The sequence below is a fragment of the Rhopilema esculentum genome, chromosome 6, assembly GCF_057945365.1.
Source record: "Rhopilema esculentum isolate cy_ngs chromosome 6, ASM5794536v1, whole genome shotgun sequence".
Classification (NCBI taxonomy): domain Eukaryota; kingdom Metazoa; phylum Cnidaria; class Scyphozoa; order Rhizostomeae; family Rhizostomatidae; genus Rhopilema; species Rhopilema esculentum.
Genome location: NC_142820.1, coordinates 5458329 through 5478388, shown reverse-complemented (window position 1 = coordinate 5478388; position 20060 = coordinate 5458329). Strand labels below are relative to the sequence as shown.

Genomic DNA, 20060 nt, shown 5'->3' with positions numbered 1-20060 from the left:
ACTCAAGAAATAAGCAAAGTGAACCGAAGTGACTCATATTTACCGTTAGCAGAAACGACTATAATTGCTAACGGTTACTATTTCAATATCATCAGCATCAACAGCTAGTAAATCTACAACGTAAACTAAGAATCAAAAATGAACTTGACATTGAAAGAAAGAAGGACAATAAAGCGATGCATCATGGGACATTATCTTCTGTGTCCGTGCCATTAATAGCAATCTCAGAGCTCAGCTACTCACAGAAATGTATCTAGGCCAAAACCTGGCGATGTACAAAGGCCTACATTTTTCATACCAAGGAAAAGGGGCAGTTAAAGTAACTTTATCTTGAAGTTTTCTTGACAAATGTAGCTTCTGATTTCTTACTATTGCTGTAAATCAAATCGTAACTTAGCTTATAGCTTTTTCTTTATGCTTTTCAACGGTTTTCTCTCAAGGCTGAAGAAGTGGGATGGCGATATTTAGCCTGGTAATGCAGCTTCTTAACACGGACATTTCGGATGAAGCCTTTTAATAATTTTCTACAAGCCCGCGTAAATGCTAGCCTAGTTTAATTAGGTAATTTTGCAGATTGTTTATTTTGCCTTTACCTAAACAGCTGATATCTAATTTCTATGGGCTTCTGCTTCAACACAAATATTGGCATGCAGTGCGAATAGTCTTCACCGACAGCTGCAGCCTTATGAAAACATATGATAAAACACCCCCTGTCGGATGTCAATGGAGATGGTTTGTTTCATTAGCATACTTTCATTTGAAGCTTACCTAAGCCTTTTGGGGAGATTTAAATAGGCTAAGAAACAGGGTCTATCATAACAGGTTCCTACATTTGAGACGAGCATTGAGACATTTTGGTACATCCAACTAAAACAATGCTTCTCAACCGTAACAAAGCATCTCCAATTTCGACCAAACATTAAGCTGTGTAACCTCAATGCGATGCCAAAGCAGAGAGAGGCAAACGTCCCTTAGAGTCACCGGAAAACTATCGTGAAGATGGAAGGTGTCATTTCTTACTAGGAACCAACGTGGATAACCTATTGAGCATTACATCAAATATTTTTATCATTAGTTTAAGAATATCTTCAATGAATAAAGACTTTGGTAGCAAAATAATTAGCTACAAAAATAATGCCAAGCTTAATGGCAGAGTATTAATAAATGGCAATCTGATAACAAACGTTTTAAGATGATGTACCGAAATTTTATGGTTAGTAACTGTAAAACCAAATTTTTTACTATCGGGATCGATCAGTTAACGTGCGCGTTTAGTAATGTCAGACTCTGCCGTCTTAAGTATAAAATTGAAACGAAGTTAAGGAATATCGTTGCTTTTCTGCAAATAAAAAACCAGTCAAAACTAGGAACCACTTGGCTCTAACATATAAGAAACGCCTAATTAAAATATTTCCAGAACTAAACCGTTGATATCCCCTAAATGCTTACTTGCAAAGCTTTACGCCTCACACCGTACGTTCATGTAAAACCCTATAACCCAGTAGTACATGGGAGATGGCTCGACAAGATTGTATGAAGATGTTTTCATGGAACAATTACGCCCTTGCACCACTTTAAAAATCATTTCCACTGTACAACATCGTTAGATTGAGAATTCGTCTGGTTAAACACTAACAATAATACCATCTCTGTGGGCTTCCATGGGCCTAGGGCCGAAATTACGGGAATGGAAACCTGGAAAGGGTTATGGAACAAATGGAAAAACGAATAAATAAGAGGAACTTGTACCGGAACAGGCTTATGGCAAATTGATGTAAAAACCCGAAATAATAACTAATTGAACCGAATTTTGAACAATATACCAATAAAGCAAACAACATAGAATTCGAGTAGGCGATGTGCAGACATACTTTCTAATGAAGGTGCGAGGATAGTTCTACGTGTATTAATGTTCATTATGAGTACCTTTGTTTCTGGGGGGTCGTTGACGCGAAAGTTAGTTGCCAGCACCAGCAATTATAGGCTTTGTTTCTGCAGAAAAATTGAAATAATGATCAATGAATTCTAGTAAAACACTTAGAAGAAGATTTTTACTACAAGGCTAACAGCGAAATGAATTTGATTACATGATAGCGAAAAGGAACGTTTTCATAACCATATTAAAATTGTATAGCAAAAAATATATTATAATAAATATATAAATTGTATAGCAATTCACTGTTAGTTATTACGAGTCAAGTTCAGTCTTCTAACAATGAAGCAGAATTTTACCCATTAACTCAAGGACTACATAAACAGCAAACGACTTCTCAACAAAACTTTGTGCAAAGAAATCTAATACATAAGCAATGCAGTCAAGTATACTGAGAAAATTTTCAAATTTTGGATCCTTGGCAAATACTGATATTCAGTTTTCATTAATTAATAAGTTTTCCTTCATTCAGTGAGCGAAAGTGCACCGACTCAGAATCCTGATGCAAATTAAAAACACCCGGGAGATTTCTACTTCCGTTATTATCATCGTGTCGGTATTGCGATCAAATATCCGTTGGACCTTGAATTGAATGACTGCTGTCGTGACTTCGATTACAACAAATTTTCTTCAGCTGATTACCATGCAAACCACAATATTAAGCTGTCTTAAATGAAAGCAGCTGCATCACAGTTAATTAATAAGCCGCCGCTCCTGGAATTGATTTTTGCATTCAACCAGAGGGAATTAGGCTCTGGTTGCAATGCATAATTTATTCTTTAAACGCAACAATAGCGAAATGCCAACGAGGCTACACCTCAATCGCATGTTATCTAGGTTCATATGAGAGCTCCATTTCTCTTTCAACAACACCTTCGTTGCGAATGGAAGGCACTTTTCACATCTATAAACCAAGTATTTCTGATGAAGAATCTACAAACTGCAAAAATTGACTGTGAAAAAGTCGAAGCATTGCCAAACTGTTCAAGGACACAACTTTTGCCTGCCTGAGAGAAAGATTTATAGAGATTTTATCGTTGAGCAAATTTTTACGTTTGCCTGAATAATTAATAGCTAGGGAAGTAACAGATGTCTCTCATAGATACAGTGACCCAATCCAATAATGAATAAATTGAAGTGCCATATCGCAAGGAATACACAATTAAGTAAATGCTATAATTTTAGATAGACGGTAACTGATAGCTCTGATTGAGGTTGATTTTAAGATTAGGCGTCCACTGAATTACCGAATCATTTATAGCCCTCTCAAGATATCCAAATTCAATATTATAATGTCCATATGTCCAAATCATCTAAAATTATAAGTTCACTGAGCATCGCTGCGTAAAGTTAAGTCTGATCGAAATCAATACACACCCTTACCGAAAGCACCCCTCTGTTTTAAAGAGAAGGACACATATTATGAGTTCCACTGATTAATGTTCTTTCAAAAATTCTTAATAAGTTATAAGTTTTTAAGTACACAAGAAAGCATCACAGCCCCTCTCTCCCAGGGGTGCAGAAATATTCCGTACTACTGCCCTTTGGATTTTTGATACTTTGTTACGATTTTGTGAATTTAAAAGAAAAGGAGGCATAAAACCGGGCTCAATTGCTCTTGGCTAAAACGTTTTTTGTCGCTTTCCCTGAAGTCTGTCCTCCCTGACTTAAGGGGATATACACAATTCACTCATACGATAAGCAGTGCATAATAAATCATTGAAAATATTCAAACATCACGTTAAGATAATACCTTCTTTTAACGATGTTAAGTTTACTTAGGGTTTCTTAAGAAGAAACAACAAAAAGACAAAACGCGTTTAAGCTTCACGATAAGAATTACTCTTGATTGTCTTGTACAGAAATAAACAAAAATCTGAATCTGAAAAATGAATTTTACATAGAAGCAACCTGCTGCCAGAAAAAAACAGTCAAAATGCATTTAACTTACATCACTGTGGGTATGATGACCAAATCACTGACTGTCATACATTGACATAATCTATTTTCTACATAATGCCAAGCTTATAGCAACACTGCCTGCTCTTCAACATTACTTAACATCTAAACCTTGGTGACAAGGACAACAAAGGTTCCCTAGCGGGCATTGCCGGATTTTATAAATGAACATGCCAAAACAACAAAAGCATCAACAACTGATCATTGCTTTTGTGATTTCTAGTACTTTTACTGTATTACTGTCGTTAAGAAAGGAAATAACGGATATCTGCATCCAAAAAATGAAAATAGATTTTCTCATCCTTGGCATGTCAGTTCGAGTTAGTCATCAAACCCCCCTGTACAGAAAACGGGTTCCAAACATTAGCAAAATTTAACTTCTCAAAATAGCCTCTATGAACAGGAATCAAACTGAAAACATGAACAAAGAAGCTTTAAAAATATCAGGGCTCTGCAATCTGTGAACTATGCAATGAGCAGTAGCACCATAGACTGGAAAGCCACTTGCCATACAACACAGCTAGAAGTCCTTGTAAATAGTTGTGAGAAAATTTACATTGGTTCTGTACGATAGTTTCCAGAAAAAGCAGTTTAACTAACAGTTTGGATAAAGCTTTCAAAACGTACATTAAAGACAAAACTTAGAAATGGTAAAGTGATTGATAATTACGTTAAAACGCTTATAAGGTAAGTTTAGCGAAAGTGCAACCGCAATTTTAGCTTTTACATTATTAATCTTTGCAAAAATCACGAGAACCACCAGAACAGCTAGTTTTAAGACTTTAACAGAGCTATAGATTAGATTCAATACGTTTGATAAGAGGACCATTACCGTCATTTCCATCCACTGTGTCCACTAAAGTTGCCGATGGAGTTGTTGGCTCGTCAGAGGAGGCAAATCCAGTGCCAACTGGGCCAACAAGCGAATTGAAGACGGCTGGTGATATTATATTCATTGTGCGCTGTCTGTGGTCCATGCCTGTTTTGAACGCATTCACAACGCGTATCTATAAAAGGAAAATTCCATCACAAATGCTAAATACTATTCGTAGACGAGTTGTAAAAAAATTATAGCAAGCAATAAATTAGAAATGATGGTCTGCTGAAGCGGAAAATTTCATGAAAATGACGTTGACACATAGTTATAAGAACTTCAGTGACCTCCTGCTTCTTTGAAACCAGAAGAAAACAATTGCATACTGTCTTAGGGAATCGAGAGACGCCAATTGATGTGGCTTTCTATGCCAAAATCTGCCTAGGAAAACCAGCCAGCTAGAAAAACCAGTCGTGAACAAAATAATGCGCGAAGTGAAGGGTCAAAAAGACGAGCAAGTCTCATGTCTCCAATGCAAGCAAGCTTTCCAATCTTTACTTGACAAAGCAATAACTTAAAAAATAGGCTTATCTTTCTTCAAGCGAGTAGGCTTGTCATTTAGAAATTGCAGTATTTTTTCAATATGGTCCAATTTACACAACCGATAAACTTGTCAACGAAAAATTGGACCTGTAAATGAGACTTAAACATTGGAGGATGCTGTATTCTTCTAAATACTAACAACTTACTTGGTGCTGCAGTCGTGTTAGGCCTCTTAGCCACAAAACTCTACCAGAACTTTCACTTGACTCTGGAGTAATAACCTCCTTTGTAGGAATGCCTTTTCGAAAAAAACGCAACCGCTTGGAGAATACCGACTTTGGGATACTGAGAACAACTTGTCCCCAGATAAGCTCTGTGAAACCCAAAAATAAGCACCACATCCACTGTTCAAGGGTTAGTCCCTTCACACTGAAAAATCTTCCTGTAAACTCAACAAGCAGGACCTAATAAAAAAGATAAATTTTTATCATAAACAACAGAGAGTTACGGAAATAGTTTAATCACATAAAAGGAACATTTCTAAAGGAAAAGAAACAAAGGACTGATGATCAAAAGTGGATTTTTTCGGGCGTTTATTACAACCTTTATGCCAATATGTTTTTTAAGAATGTTTGTTATTTCGATATCATTATGAAAGATACATATTTGACATCGATAAATTCTAATGAAAACAACGTCAAAATTACGAACCTGTACAACAACGGTTCCGATTAGAATGGCAAGGAAAAGGCGATTCGAGAAAATTCCTGAGAAAACATTCCTCTCTCCATGCACCTTTCTTGAGTTTATTTCATTGAACACTTGCAACAACACAAACGTGTTGAAGACGATAGTGAGATGCTGGGTTGGCTCTGCACCATAGGGTCGGTTGAAGCCGTATGGAACATCAAACAGGACGTGTCCGTGGAATGTAAGAATAAACATAATAATAAGCTGAAAGAAGCCATGACCAAGAATGTGTCGCATCATTGACAATGACAGAAGGGGCTTGGTGCGACCGTAAGGCTTTCTTTGAAGTAATGAGTCAGTAGGCTGTTCCGTTGCAAGGGCCAGAGATGCAAGAGAGTCCATGATCAAATTAACCCAGAGTAACTGAATGGCAGTCAGCGGACTTTTCTGAAAGAAACATGATTTCTATTTTCAACACCTGTAGTTCACAAATCTGAGATTTGTATAACGAGGAAAATGTACAGACTAGGAAATACATTCAAAAGAGGCAAATATCTTAAAGGAAAGTAGCTAATTCTTTCCATATTGTCTGACAAAGTTTAAATTCAATATTTATAGTGACGTTACAGGGTTTCTTGTTTTTTTGCTTTTTGGTACTCATTCATCTTTAGAATAATCAAAAACGACTTTACATTTAATTGAAGAAAGAAAAACATCTTGATTGGGTTCTTGAGATTCTTGACCGAACGTGATATCTTATAATACCCAATTAACATGGAGACAAATTTAGGAGATCGAGTTTCGTGACTGTGATCTTCAAAACTGGGTCATTTGAGCACCAAATCCGTATCCCAGAAAATTTAATCCTATTGCAGAGGTTGATTGGGATCACTCGCAACAGCTCAAAAGAAGCATTTTGGTTTACTAAAAACCACTTACTGTCGCTAAGAGAAGAGACGAGAATATAAACTTAACAGCAGCAAAAAAGAAACCGAATGCCAGCTGAAATTATTCAAGCCTAGCAGAGTCGATTTTCTACCTTTCCACGTTCTATATATTAATGGAAGATCTTGATGATATTTTTCAATAAACTTAGCAAATGCATGAACTGATGGAAAATGCAAGCAAGAATTGATCGCGATCCTCTTTCGGTCTCGGTCTTGGTTTTTTAAGTAAACACAGCAAGGCGACGACAGGGTCGCTATTGCCAGCATGTTACTTTCCTCCGTGCAGATGGGTATAAGTGTAGTCAATGCAGTTCGATTACTTCCATGACTAAAAAGGACATACCTTGACAACAATAGCACCTATTATTGAAGTAATGATAGCCACCAAATTAACAGTTAGCTGAAACTGAATGAACTTTGAGATGCTGTCGTACACATTTCTTCCCCACTTCACAGCCTGTACAATGCTGTTAAAATTGTCATCAGTCAAAATGATGTCAGATGCTTCTTTTGCAACATCTGTTCCCTGTATACCCTGCACAGAAAAATTTAGACGTCAGTTTTTTACATTGGAGCTGGTTCTTCAAAATGATAAAAATAGAGAGAAAATGGTGGAAGAAAAAATATTCACATAGAAAGCATTTAATCGCAGTAATAATTCAATGAAGATTACTGTCTACCAGTCCGTCATAGAGTTCTCGATGTCGTAAGGGCAGAGCTGTACACACTTTTGAGATATAGAACAGAGCGCCTCTACGTTGCTACTCAGTTTCAAGCGTGAACCATCCTGCAACTATCACAAAAGTTATTCATGCTTTAGATGGCTTGATAGAGAGCAGCTAGGTACATAAATAGGATGCTTCTAAGGTAATGTAACACAGGAGAAGACACAAACTATGTTAAGTTGACTTTGGAAAATCGATTCGACACTTACCATGGCGAATCCAACATCAGCCTTTTTGAGTGCTGGTCCGTCATTTGTACCATCACCAGTTACAGCAACAATTTCACGTGCTTTAGAGATTTTACTGTCAATTATACCCTTAACTAGGGTATACTTGTCTTCAGGAGAAGAGCGTGCTAATACTCTCAATTTTGGCCACACTTCATCCAGCAAATTTTGTCGAACCTGTCAGCAAAAAGTTTACAATATGATGCAATACTTATGGTCAAAAAGTGAAAAGGCTGGCAAGGGATATCTAATTTTTACGGCCAATTAAAGCTAAACCTTATCCTTAAACATAATCGATACATTTTTAACCAGAATATCTAACAGGATAAAAGCTTTGAAATTTTTTTTGCTGCTTTCAATGCCTAAGAAGCTTGAGGCTATGCAAATTTTTGTCGGGGAGTCATGAAAGGGAATTTCTACTAAAGGACTTAGTGATCCTTGAAATGTAGAAACTCGTTGAGGTGTTAGCCGAGGTACGATAGACTAGTATGTTAACATAGACGTGATAACAGGTCAAATTATAGATGATTTGATTTGTAAAGCTAGAAAGATTGACTAAAAATAATTGCATGGTTTTAAATTGCAATGACAGATACTTCTGAAATAGAGAACAAAGTGGCGACATTGTGCATCATAGACAACTTTGAAAATCACATAAAAGCTGAGCAAATCTTTTACCAAACCGATAAATGTTATTGATCTCAAGGGAAAATGAGGACAAAAACGCGAAATATTGACAATAGATAAAGTCGCCGAAAGTAGAGCAAGATATCTTCATAAAATGTTCTAACCACATTGTGACAAATCAAACAGTTAAGGCTACTTTGTTCGAAACAACTTGCCAGCCAGCATTACATTACAAGACCAAACAGGCATGCAATTTGTGCGTGAACAGTACTTTATCTAACGGATACCTGTAATAAAATTCGACCATTCATTCGGGTTTTAATTACCAGAACGAGTTAATGATATAAAGATCTTTCGACGGTCATTTATCTGAATCTTTCTATTCGTGGAAAGATGCAATAACAAGAGGAAGAGACATTGTTATAAAAGGGCATATTAGATCGCAGGCTTTTAAGATTGGCTAGAATATCTAAATAGAATGAGCTTTGTTTCTAAAATAATCACCCCTTACGTGATCTTGTTGACCAAATAATACTGCAATAGGAAATAATATAGACAGAGAAATTAAGCCTTTCAAAATTTTAGACACACCCTTTTAATCCAATTGCTAAGCGGACAGCTAATGCAGATAATACCTCTATCCATTGATATTAATAACACGCATATGGAAAACGCAAAAAATGAAACCATTCCCAGGAATGCATTAATATTTCATCAGCAACGAGCAAACTTTCCATGAATAATTGATTCCCCTGCATCTGTGCTGACATTTTCAGCAGAGTGTATAAGTTAAACTTTGCATACAAATGTATTTTTCGATTAACAGAGTAAAGCAAACGTGTCTATTGTAAAGTGCTGACTACAGTCAAATGTAGGCTAGAGACTTATGGCTACAAGCCATCAATTTTCTTGTCTTGCTCCTTTTAGTTTTTTCCTAATAAGTTTCAGATTACAGCAAAGAATTACCGGAAAGAACTGCTATTCTGCAATTTTTCGAACTGCGGAGACTAAAAACCTATGTTGGAATTAAGAACTTGTATACAACAAAAGGAACATATTGAAAAAGCATTGTCTTTAATGTAAAAACCATTAGAAGAACCAAAATATATAGGTGCATTAATTACCAAAATCTAAACATGTGGCCTGTTCTAACAAAAATTCCTTCTCAAATATTACACTTTGTTTAAAATCAACAAGATTCAACAATTTATTTCCTTTTTAGATCACTTCGATCACCCTTTTAAATCGCTGCCTAAAATCTTTTGTTTGGTGCCTCTCTAGATAACATCTTTTGGATGATTAGACAAATAAATTGATAATGGAGGCACTGCGATGAATAAACAAAAACAGGGAAAATTGAATGAAGAAGAAACTAACATTTCCTTTCTTATCTCTTATTCTCTTATTGAACTCCTTTCCATCCAGAACAAGGAAGTCGCTGTTGGCGTCCAAAATTCCACACTTTGTAGCAATAGCTCTGGCAGTACTGATGTTATCTCCTGTAACCATTCGAACAGTCACTCCAGCACTTTGGCACTTTCTAATTGCTGGTGGCACCTATAGTTTAAAGATGAACAATAACAAAAATAAAGATAACGATGAACAATAACAAAAGTTCTCACTTTCATTATCTTCATAAAATAAAAATCGAGTATTGTATAATTCTCAGTTCACAACAGTCGTGTACAAAGACTTCTGCAACGAATTAAATTCTGAACAAAGCAAAGGCAAACCAAAGCTGGAATTAGGTGGACAAAAAGGTAACATACCTCCGGTCTTACAGGATCTTCGATGCCGAAGATTGCAACGCAGGTGAGATTTGATACAACTATAGCTTCATCGTCCCAGTCTGGCTCAGCTGAAATGATAAAATTGCAGTGGTAACGAGCATTTTGAAATCAAGAACGCGATAATCGATGACTCAAAAGATACTGAATAGCTACTTGTTTTTCAAGTATTTAAAATGCAAATTCCTGCAGTATATATGCTAAACAAACTTCAATTTTATATTCAATTCATATTGCCTTTAACATCCTTATGTCACTAATGTCACAAAAAAGCTGCGAAAAAACTATAATAAATATATGTATTTTACAAAAAGCTGGGTTAAGTAAGCATAAATAAAAAATATATCTAGACAGAAATAACAATACAAATTCAAACTGAAAAAGATCAATTTAAAAATCAAACTGAAAAAATAGTCACAAAACGAATCTCTTCCTAAAACAGCTTTTGGCGAAACTATCAAATAAATCAACTTGCTGGAGCCAAATGCTAGACCACCCTGAAGGGACTGAAAAAACGTACCTTCACTTGTACCGATATCTTTGTACGCTATCCCGATCGTACGAAGACCATTTGAAGCCATTGGGTCAATTACATTCTTCACTACATCTTGTTGATCACGTTCCCCAAAAGGAGTAACTTTTCCACCTGCTCCGGTTATGAAGGTGCATTTTGAAAGCACCATTTCTGAGGCACCTTTCGTGTAAATACGGAATCCACCACCAACCAGGGGCACTACAGTGGTCATTGACTTACGAGAAGAGTTGAATGTGAACACCTTTTTGTACTTTTCTTCAGGGGTTTCATCCCTGTAAACTTGGTATGTGTCACCGACTTCCAACACAAAGCCAAGTAAAGCACATTCTGTCTTGTTTCCCAATTGCATTGGCAAAGCGTTCTCTTGGTTTGGTGGAGGGGGCTACAAGAAATTTTCCAATCATGTAAAACCAAACACGCCGTTGCATATGCAAAAGATACTTTTCAAGTGTCTAAGGCAAATTGAATTTCGCATTTAACAAGTTATCAATAAATTTCACACTAAAAATGCAATAATTTTGGATAAAAACATAAAACATTATAGGAATAAGTAAACTGATAGAAGTCAGCCGATTCATTTGAATGATAATTTAGACTTGTCTGTGGTGCATTATGAAAAACGGAATTATGGACTCCTTTAATTTTTCGTCTGTTTTGAGTATTGATAGAAACCGTAGCCCACTATTTTTTGCACAAAATTCAAACAACAAACCTGGATTCTTGATTGGGAGTTAGTGTTCAAAGCAATGCCTCTGCAGAGAAGTTCCAAGAAATCCTTTGGCAACTCTGCAGAAGATGGAATTGTCTTTCGGTGTTCTCCTAAAATGAAACTTTCAACAACAGTCATACGATTTGTTGTTAGCGTGCCAGTCTTATCAGAGCAAATTGCAGTTGCATTTCCCATCGTTTCGCAAGCATCCAGATGGCGTACAAGATTTTTGTCATCAAGCATGCGTTTAACTGAGTAAGCAAGAGCAATAGTGACAGCGAGAGGTAGACCTTCTGGTATTGCTACAACCATAATAGTAAGGCCAGTGATGAAGGCGTTCAAGAACTCAAGCAAGTGCTTATTACTCCAAGATTCCTTTTTTATCGCGTATGTTTCGATCAAGAACCTGAGAATCAGCACTAGGGTGGTGATGGCTGCAGCGCCAACTCCAATCCACCCAATAGTAACAGCAAGTTTTGTCAGCTTGGCTTGAAGAACAGACTTGGCAGAATCTTTCTTGTCCTCAGCTTCATCATAGTCTTCGTCGTTACCAGCTCCTGTTCCATCTTTCAGGTCAACATCTTCAAATTTTCCATCTCCAGCAACAGGTGGCTTTTCCTTTTCATTTTCCTTTTTTCCATTACCATTGGCTTTCTGATCAACTGCTCCAAGAAGAGAGAAAATAATTCCAGCCTGTGAATTAGGCCCCACTGCAGTAACAATCATTTTGCAGCTTCCTTCCGTTACGTGTGTGGCAGAGAAGAGGCTAAGATCCCGCTCTCCCTTTTTCACCATATCAGACTCACCAGTAAGAGAGCTCTCATCAATCTTTAGGTCATTATTCTGCAAAATTATTCCGTCTGCAGGAACAACATCCCCGTATTTCAGCTGGCATAGATCACCCACAACAAGGTCTTTGGAAACAATCAGATCTTGCTTTCCGTTTCTTATAACAGCAATCTTGTGCTCACTCTCAATTTTCCCTTGCAAACTTCTAAATTGTTTCTCTTTCTCATAATCGTTGACGGCTGTCACCAACGATACAATCATTACGGCGATAAAAATGGCAAAGCCCTCGACCCATCCCTTTGCAACACCTTCGAAGACCATACCAAGGATAAGGGAAAATACAGATGCAACTATAAGAATTCTTAATATTGTGTCCTCAAGAGATTCCCATATAAGTCTTAAAAAGGTTTTTGGAGGCTTAGGTGGAATGTAATTGCTGCCAAAAGCTTCAACTCTTTGCCGTACATCTTCCTCTAAGCCCAAGATCCCCTCGATGGACGATGTCCGTAGTGACCTCAATAACCCACGAACCCCCCCGAATTTTTCATCTAAAGCTTTGATACCATCTTCACCCCTTTGTTTCATAAGATACTTAAGCTCTTCGACTGATACGTTAAATTCAGCGCCGTCCACAGCCCCATCAACATCATCACGAGAGCTTCTTCTGCTGCCCGTTTCAGCGGTTTGTAGATTTGTTAATGAATCTTTCTCCGACATATCTGCGTTTCTACTAGGCAATTCTGATCCAAGACTTGCATCAGATGACAATAAAAATCTGCTTGTCTACCATATTATGCCTTAAAGAAAAAAGAAATAAATTTTATATGCGTGAAAGTTGTAGATATAATAATAACTTTCCATCAGAATACATACTTGAGCAGACTGACACCCAGTTATTATAGTTATCATAGTACCAAACAATTATTATAGTAAAGAACCCTGTGGCAATAGCCACAAATATCAACAAGAATTGACAGAATAATAGCTAATGACAGAATAATAGCTATTTTTTCCTGAAAAGAATTTGCTCATTTGAAACTAACAAATATATAAAATTTGCTTGATAAGACGCTGGACCATTCTGTGGGACCAGAATACGTCATTTCCTTCTTTGAAAAGATGTTAAATTTTATTAGGACGTAAATCTCAATAAAAAACAGGCAAAGATTACACAGTAAAAAAAGAAAAGGATAATGTGAAACAGAAAATTTAACCAAAATGTACAGTCTTCAACGGGAAAACACTCTGAAAACTAAAGTATCACCTTACAAATGTGACTATTCGAAACTCGAGTGCGTTTAGAGAGCTTGCAGGTCAACTTGTTCTCTTCATTTTAAATAAGCTCGCAAGGAAGAACTTCCTTGCAAAAACCTACAAATTTCAGAAATCACAGCACCTACCAACTCCAGTACCAACCGCCAAAATAATCCTCAGTAATAAATACTGCGCGAACTATTTCCCTATCGCTGAAACAGCCAACGAATTCCCACAATCAACACGTGAAACAGGAGCTAGCACAATTAAAATACGCGTTTAGACTTTCTAAAAAGCAAGTCAGGACGGAACAACAGCAAGAGTATTTGCAAAAATAATTCGACTTTTAGGTCTCGTTTCTAAACTTGTTTCAAGAGTCGGGGATTGTGTCTGAGACAAATCTAGATTAATAACCTGTTTTGTTCGTTATTTTAGTATTGCCATCTAAGATGTCATTTCACTATCTATTCAACAATGAAGAACATCTATGAAAACTGCAAGAAAACTGTAAAAAAACTGTGCAACCCGAATGTAGAAATGAAAAACGTGATACAAAGACTGAAAGCTTTACACTGATTGAGTCGAAAAAGAGACGAAAGGTGCAGAGCAAAAAAATCTGTAAACATGCCGCGTCATCTGAATTTTGAAAAATTTAGAAAACTTAATTTGGTTGTTTGAAACGGGGGCAGGGTTGACATATTAAAGAAATACGTCAAGCTCGGGGAAAAGTTGTTGAAATTACCCTCACGGTTTGTAGTGAGCTAGCCAAATCAAAGCCCAAAAGAAGACTGGCACTCGCTAAATTATGACGCAAGACGACAGATGTTGAATGCATTAAACATGATTTTGGGCTTAAAATATGATTCTCGTTAATTACGATTAGCTTCCTGACAGGAAAAAATATAAGAGCTAGTTCTGGGAGGGATATAGACGAGCCATGAAAGTTGAGAGAAAGAAAAAACCACAATTCGTCACCATTCCAAAGACGTAGAACAGTAGCGAAATGTTCCACATATTCCGTTTAAAAGAAGTCATAGCTTAAAGGACCTTCTATTACAGTTGCCTTCACTGATGATTGTACAATGTTTTGGTAGACACATAGATCCCACTAAAGCCCGTTTTGCAGCCTAACCGTGCGATGAACAAGAGAGATGAAATTACAATCAAAACAGATAGAGAAAAAGAATAAAATTATATAAAATGGGTCGTAAACACACCTTCTACTCTGAAATAGCTTGTCGCCTAAAAGTTAATTCGATTTCTATTGGAATCTTGACTTTGAATATAGACGCTGGCCTCATTCCTACAATATTTTGCTTCTTGGTGATCATAGTATCGGGTCACGATCCAAAGAAAATGACATAAAACTTCAAGTCAAAGATATCCCAGTACAAAAAAGAATCAGTATCATTTATTAATGATGTGGGTAGATAACCAAAATATGTTCGAACGATTCACTAGGTCACGCAAAGTTAATTAAATATTTCAAAAGCTTGCAAAACTAGGCGTGCATATGAGTCAAGCGATATTTTATCAGGCAGTTACGAAAATAAAACATGGAAACCAGCTATGAGTCTAGTAAAGAGTTGCGCTGAATGTGCCTTAAGTAATTAGCTACAGCAAAGCAGGATAATCAAAACCATTCTAGACCGTCGTAGAATCAATCACCACTGGAATACGAAGTGCAAGACAGAAAGGAAACATCTCAAGTTCAATGAAAATAATATCGAATATTGAATCAATGATTTAACACTATGTAGTGGCATTTTAGTGGCAAAATTTTTGACACTTTCCTACATTGCCGGAATTTTTGGAAACAATATTGCCTTTAGACCCGTCAATAAATATCATTAAGCATTCTCATTATTAGTTATGCAGAATTTTTGAGTAAAAATCTACAACACTGTCAGTGATTCAGGGTAAACTGAACAATCCAGTGATTCTGGCTAAACTGGAATATAATTCTATTTTCCTACGAAAGAGTGTTAGTTTTTGAAAACAAAAATTCAAACAAACAAAAATCATAAGAAAATGATTTATAATCTAAAAGTTCACCAGTCAAACAAACTTATGGTTGGTCTGCAACGTGCTGCGATTTAGTCAGTATTGTGCATACTCTGTTTCTTTAATTTAGGGCCCAGGACACTCATTTAAAAGTCACCCCCTCTAGGGGGCACTCAACCATTTATGGCAATGTGTTTTATCTGTTAACATAAAATGTGAAGCTATGGGCATATTCCTGATGGAAAATCTTATAAACCTTCATCATAAATCCTTTTGTATTCAAGTAAAAATCCTCAAAAATCAACAAAAACGCTATAGTTCTAAACGATAAACCCCTCTATGTGATGTTTGTACTGTTTGTTAATTAGTTTATGTTCATATCATAAAAGTATGTTAATCATGTTTTAGTTGAGTCTTAATGTTTTGATAATTATCATAAGAAGAGCACAGTTGTTAATTAGACATGTTTTGAAAATTCACGACAACACTAAGAAAAAAACCAAAAAGCTGATTTTGATTCTTAAACAACATTTTAAAATAGATAAGTTTTCATGACATAATTGTCAGTCCTACTATTATGTCTTCAGAAAAAAAAAGAATGCCTTGAGCACCAAAAGCTATCAATACCAAGCATTGGTGGAAAAAAAAATTGTTAAAATAGCCAACACCTCCCAGAAAGAGGTAATTATTCAGTGGCAGCATGCCAAATGGACAAACAGTAAGAGAATTTTCTGGACATTAATATGTAAGAGAATTTTCATTCTTGAGGAACATGCCTCATTCTAATGATGAGTCATCACCCTAATGATTTAACTTAGGTTATAATTTATATAATTTATAGTTATTTATTAGGCAGTTCCTGACAGGAGAAACATTTTTACACAAGAATGTCAAATCGTGATCACTGCTATTGGTTGGAATCAGTTGGAATCTCCTCAAAAACTAAATCAAGCTACAGGTTTCATCTCTAAAAGGCTGTATTGTGATTAGATCACTCTTAGATCTAATCACCAAACACTCTGTAGAGATGTAACCTGAAGCTTGATTTCTTCAACTCTCAAAATATATCATGCATCATATGTGAATATATTGAGCATTGTACCATAGAAGAATCGACAGACATACTTTTTATATAATAACCTATATATAAAAATATATATATAAAACACACAAATAAATATATATATATTTAGGAGTGTGTTCAACAAAGACTCTTGAGAGAGAAAACTTCCTTCCTGTAAGCATTGGCCTTCTGAATTAACAAAAAAATCAAATTTTAAAAGAAAATAAAAGCAATGAAAAGACAGGCAACTGAAAGAGTCATGGTACAAATTCTGGTTAACCAACATAAAAAATATGCTGTTCAAGTGTGGTTTTGTAGCTATATTTAGATGGTCTAGAAAGCCTGATGCAGAAGGCACAATATTGGAAAGCTAGATAGTTTTAGGCCACACAAAATTTCAAATTCTTTCTATTCAGTAATCTAATGGCTGGTAAATTGTTTGCATATACACTAGGTGAGCAAATTTATTGCGCCACTTTGACGAATTAATAATGGTGTCAGCATTGAGAACAACATGCCATTCAAAACTTAAACCACTTTTATAACCATTGGCAACACTTTCTATTTTAATTTGGAGAAAAATATTTTTTTAAAATATCAAAAAAGTAAACTTTTGATTGGACAGTCTTGAAGCTTTGAAACCCTTGTAAAACTTCTTAAATTCAATTAAAAACTTTTGCAGCAGGTTACTTTTGAACACCACATGATAAATTGAATAAACTTTGGCAAGATCACATTTAGATGTTTGTGATCCCAGAACATCATTATTGGCCTTGAATTTAGCAAAAAGTGACACTTTTACAGCCATTTTTAATGAGGGTTTTTTGCACTTTACGACTTATTACGACTTTGTTTATGACTGCTTATTGCAGAAATTTTGGTATTTTCATTCAAATAGGAGATGAAATGCTGTTTTGAACATATTGCTGTAACATTTGTTCCCTAAACAACATCGCAATTGGCAGGAAGAGACGGGATTATATTCTGTTACAACATGTTACAAAATGGTAGCCAAAATTAGGCCTTTTGCAGTATGAAAACATGCAACCAAAATTTTAGAGAAATACTTTAATAAAAGTCAGAAAAATAAAAAGTTTTGGGCAACCAAGCAAAAAGTAAGTATCTCCAAATTTGACTTAATGAAATCTTACAGGTTTGTGCAAAGAAAAACTGTTTTTGTTGCAAATATATTACAGGTACTCCTATCGCCATAGCTCAGTTTTAATGTTTTCCCAGTGTTTGATATGGCTTAAAAATAAGAAGAATCAAAGGATATCTTTCCATTTTTCATTTTCATCACTTTACCTTGATAAATTTCCCATCATTTCCCACGTTAAAGGTAATTTAAAAACAGTAATTTAACTTGCTTTAGCTATTTTAATTTCGGTTTGCTATAAATGTTCTCGGCGGTGCAGCCATTTTGTAGGCGGGTGGTGCGATATTTTTTCTCACCTAGTGAATTTATCTATATCACTACTTTTGATAAAATACAGTTTGATCTTTATTTAAACTACAGTATGGTAAATATGTAACATAGTGGCTCCTTTCATACCTTTAATTGTGGGAATAATTTGAACTATGTAAAGATTTATTGTTTTAAATTTATGAGAGTTTTAAAACGATAAAGATCAGGATCCAAATGATACAAAAACCGTTTAATCCTCACAGCTAAAGAAATACTTAGTAAAAACCTTGACATTGAATTATGGTTCAACATTGGCAAAGGAAATTATGCCTGATTTCAATATGGTAGAGGGTTTGAATCATGAAATGAATTTGTTTCAAACTTAGCCTTGAATAAATATAAAAAGGTACACTTTTAAACAATGATAATTGATAGCATAGTCCAAAGCAACGATTCACCTTGTCTAAAATCTTTTGGTTGGACTATTAGCAAGGGAAACATTTAGCAAACTGTAATAGCTTTTGAAGAGTAAAACATAAAACAATGAATATAACGTAAATCTATAATGCTTAAATATGTAAAATGTTTTTTTAAAAATTTTTGGGAAAGAACATATTGTGATACAAATAATTAATAACTTTCAAACATTCAGTCTAATATGACTCTCATTGAATTTATAACAGAGGGTAAATTCAAGGGTTAATAATTTTCCTGTTTATGAAACTAAGCCTTGGATCAGCTACCAGGCGTTTTCAGCAAACCTATCAGTACTTAATTGGCAGGCTCAAGAAAAACAAAATGAATTAGCAAAAAGGTTCCATTATGCATGAAAAATGCAAGCCTATTTATATTGTGTTCTGAAGATCTGACATATCCAAGATTATTCAGGTTCTACTACTAAATTGCTAAAATTTCAATGGTTGGAGAATTCAAATACAGAAGCTTGGTAGGCCGTGTCGAAAACTAATTGAAAGGAAATCTCGATTCTTCGGCACATCTGCTTCCTTAATGTTTAGTACCTCCAGCATTAAAAACACCAGCTAATGGAAAACTTGCCTCGATTTTACAGTTAAGTTTGCACAAAGATATTAAAGAAGCTTTAAAGATTTTGCGGAAGCAACAATAAAGATTGATACTGGTCAGAATACTAGGCTAACGTTTGTCAATTGATCAAATGTAGGTACATTGCGATTAACAAAAATCGTCCCAAAGGAAAAACAAAGATAACCAAATTTAAATTATTTCAGTTTTTCAAGTAAAAAACTTGCATGATATTTTTAAAAGACTACTGTGACAAAAAGACTACTGTGACCAAAAAACAAACAGTATTCTTGTCTAAATTGCGATGCAAGTCGGAGAGGAATCACGTCTCCTCCCCTTTGATAAGGCTTTCTATACTTAAGCGTTTCACGGACATTTGATTTGCTTCTTTAAATTAAATACGTGGATCGCCGTCAACACAGTTAATTCGGAACCAGAAGTTAGGAGTTTTAGGCTGCTTATGTGAGCGGTTGTGATTCATTATATTGAGCATATTTGATAGCACATATTATATCCAAGAAGCCTAGGCCCTTGCTGCTGTTTAACACCTTGTTAGAGCAGCTTTCAAAGTCAATGATCAAGATTAAAAGACACTGATGTTTATGGAATAGTTAAGAAGATCGAACTCACCATAAAAGACAATCTCTGGGTCCACCATGCAGACAATTCAAGATAGAACTTGAACAAGCCTCACCCACCAAGTCCGAGAGGAGGATTTGCAAACACTACTTCAGGATAATCACGGGGGAATGGTTGTGCATTTATGTGTTGCATAAACACCAACGAAATTTGGACCACCGAGCAAAGAACACCTGATTCAGATAAATGTTAACAAAATGTTAGAAAAGCATCACATGTAATTGATAATCAACTGTCTTGTTAAAGTTCAAACCTAGCACATGCATGTGTCTGAAAAAGGAGAAACTTTCGACTAGAAATACATTCCTGTCAATATCTTAATAACGCTTTCATTGTCCTAGCTGTAAAAGAATCAAGTGTATTCTGACT

At 35.6% G+C, this 20060-nt stretch overlaps 1 protein-coding gene across 1 annotated transcript; it reads right to left on the bottom strand.

Moving 5' to 3' along the window:
• Positions 1–19: 19 nt before the first annotated feature.
• Positions 20–19841, bottom strand: LOC135686615 (plasma membrane calcium-transporting ATPase 1). The gene is made up of 11 exons (XM_065202885.2): positions 19683–19841; positions 11500–13082; positions 10773–11169; positions 10235–10323; positions 9843–10022; positions 7821–8015; positions 7230–7421; positions 5961–6386; positions 5456–5713; positions 4725–4899; positions 20–1992 (listed from the first exon to the last, which is right to left on the bottom strand). The coding sequence occupies exons 2-11, from the start codon at positions 13000–13002 to the stop codon at positions 1958–1960; spliced, it is 3450 nt and encodes a 1149-aa protein (XP_065058957.1). The 5' UTR covers positions 13003–13082; positions 19683–19841; the 3' UTR covers positions 20–1957.
• Between the last annotated feature and the right edge of the window lie 219 nt (positions 19842–20060).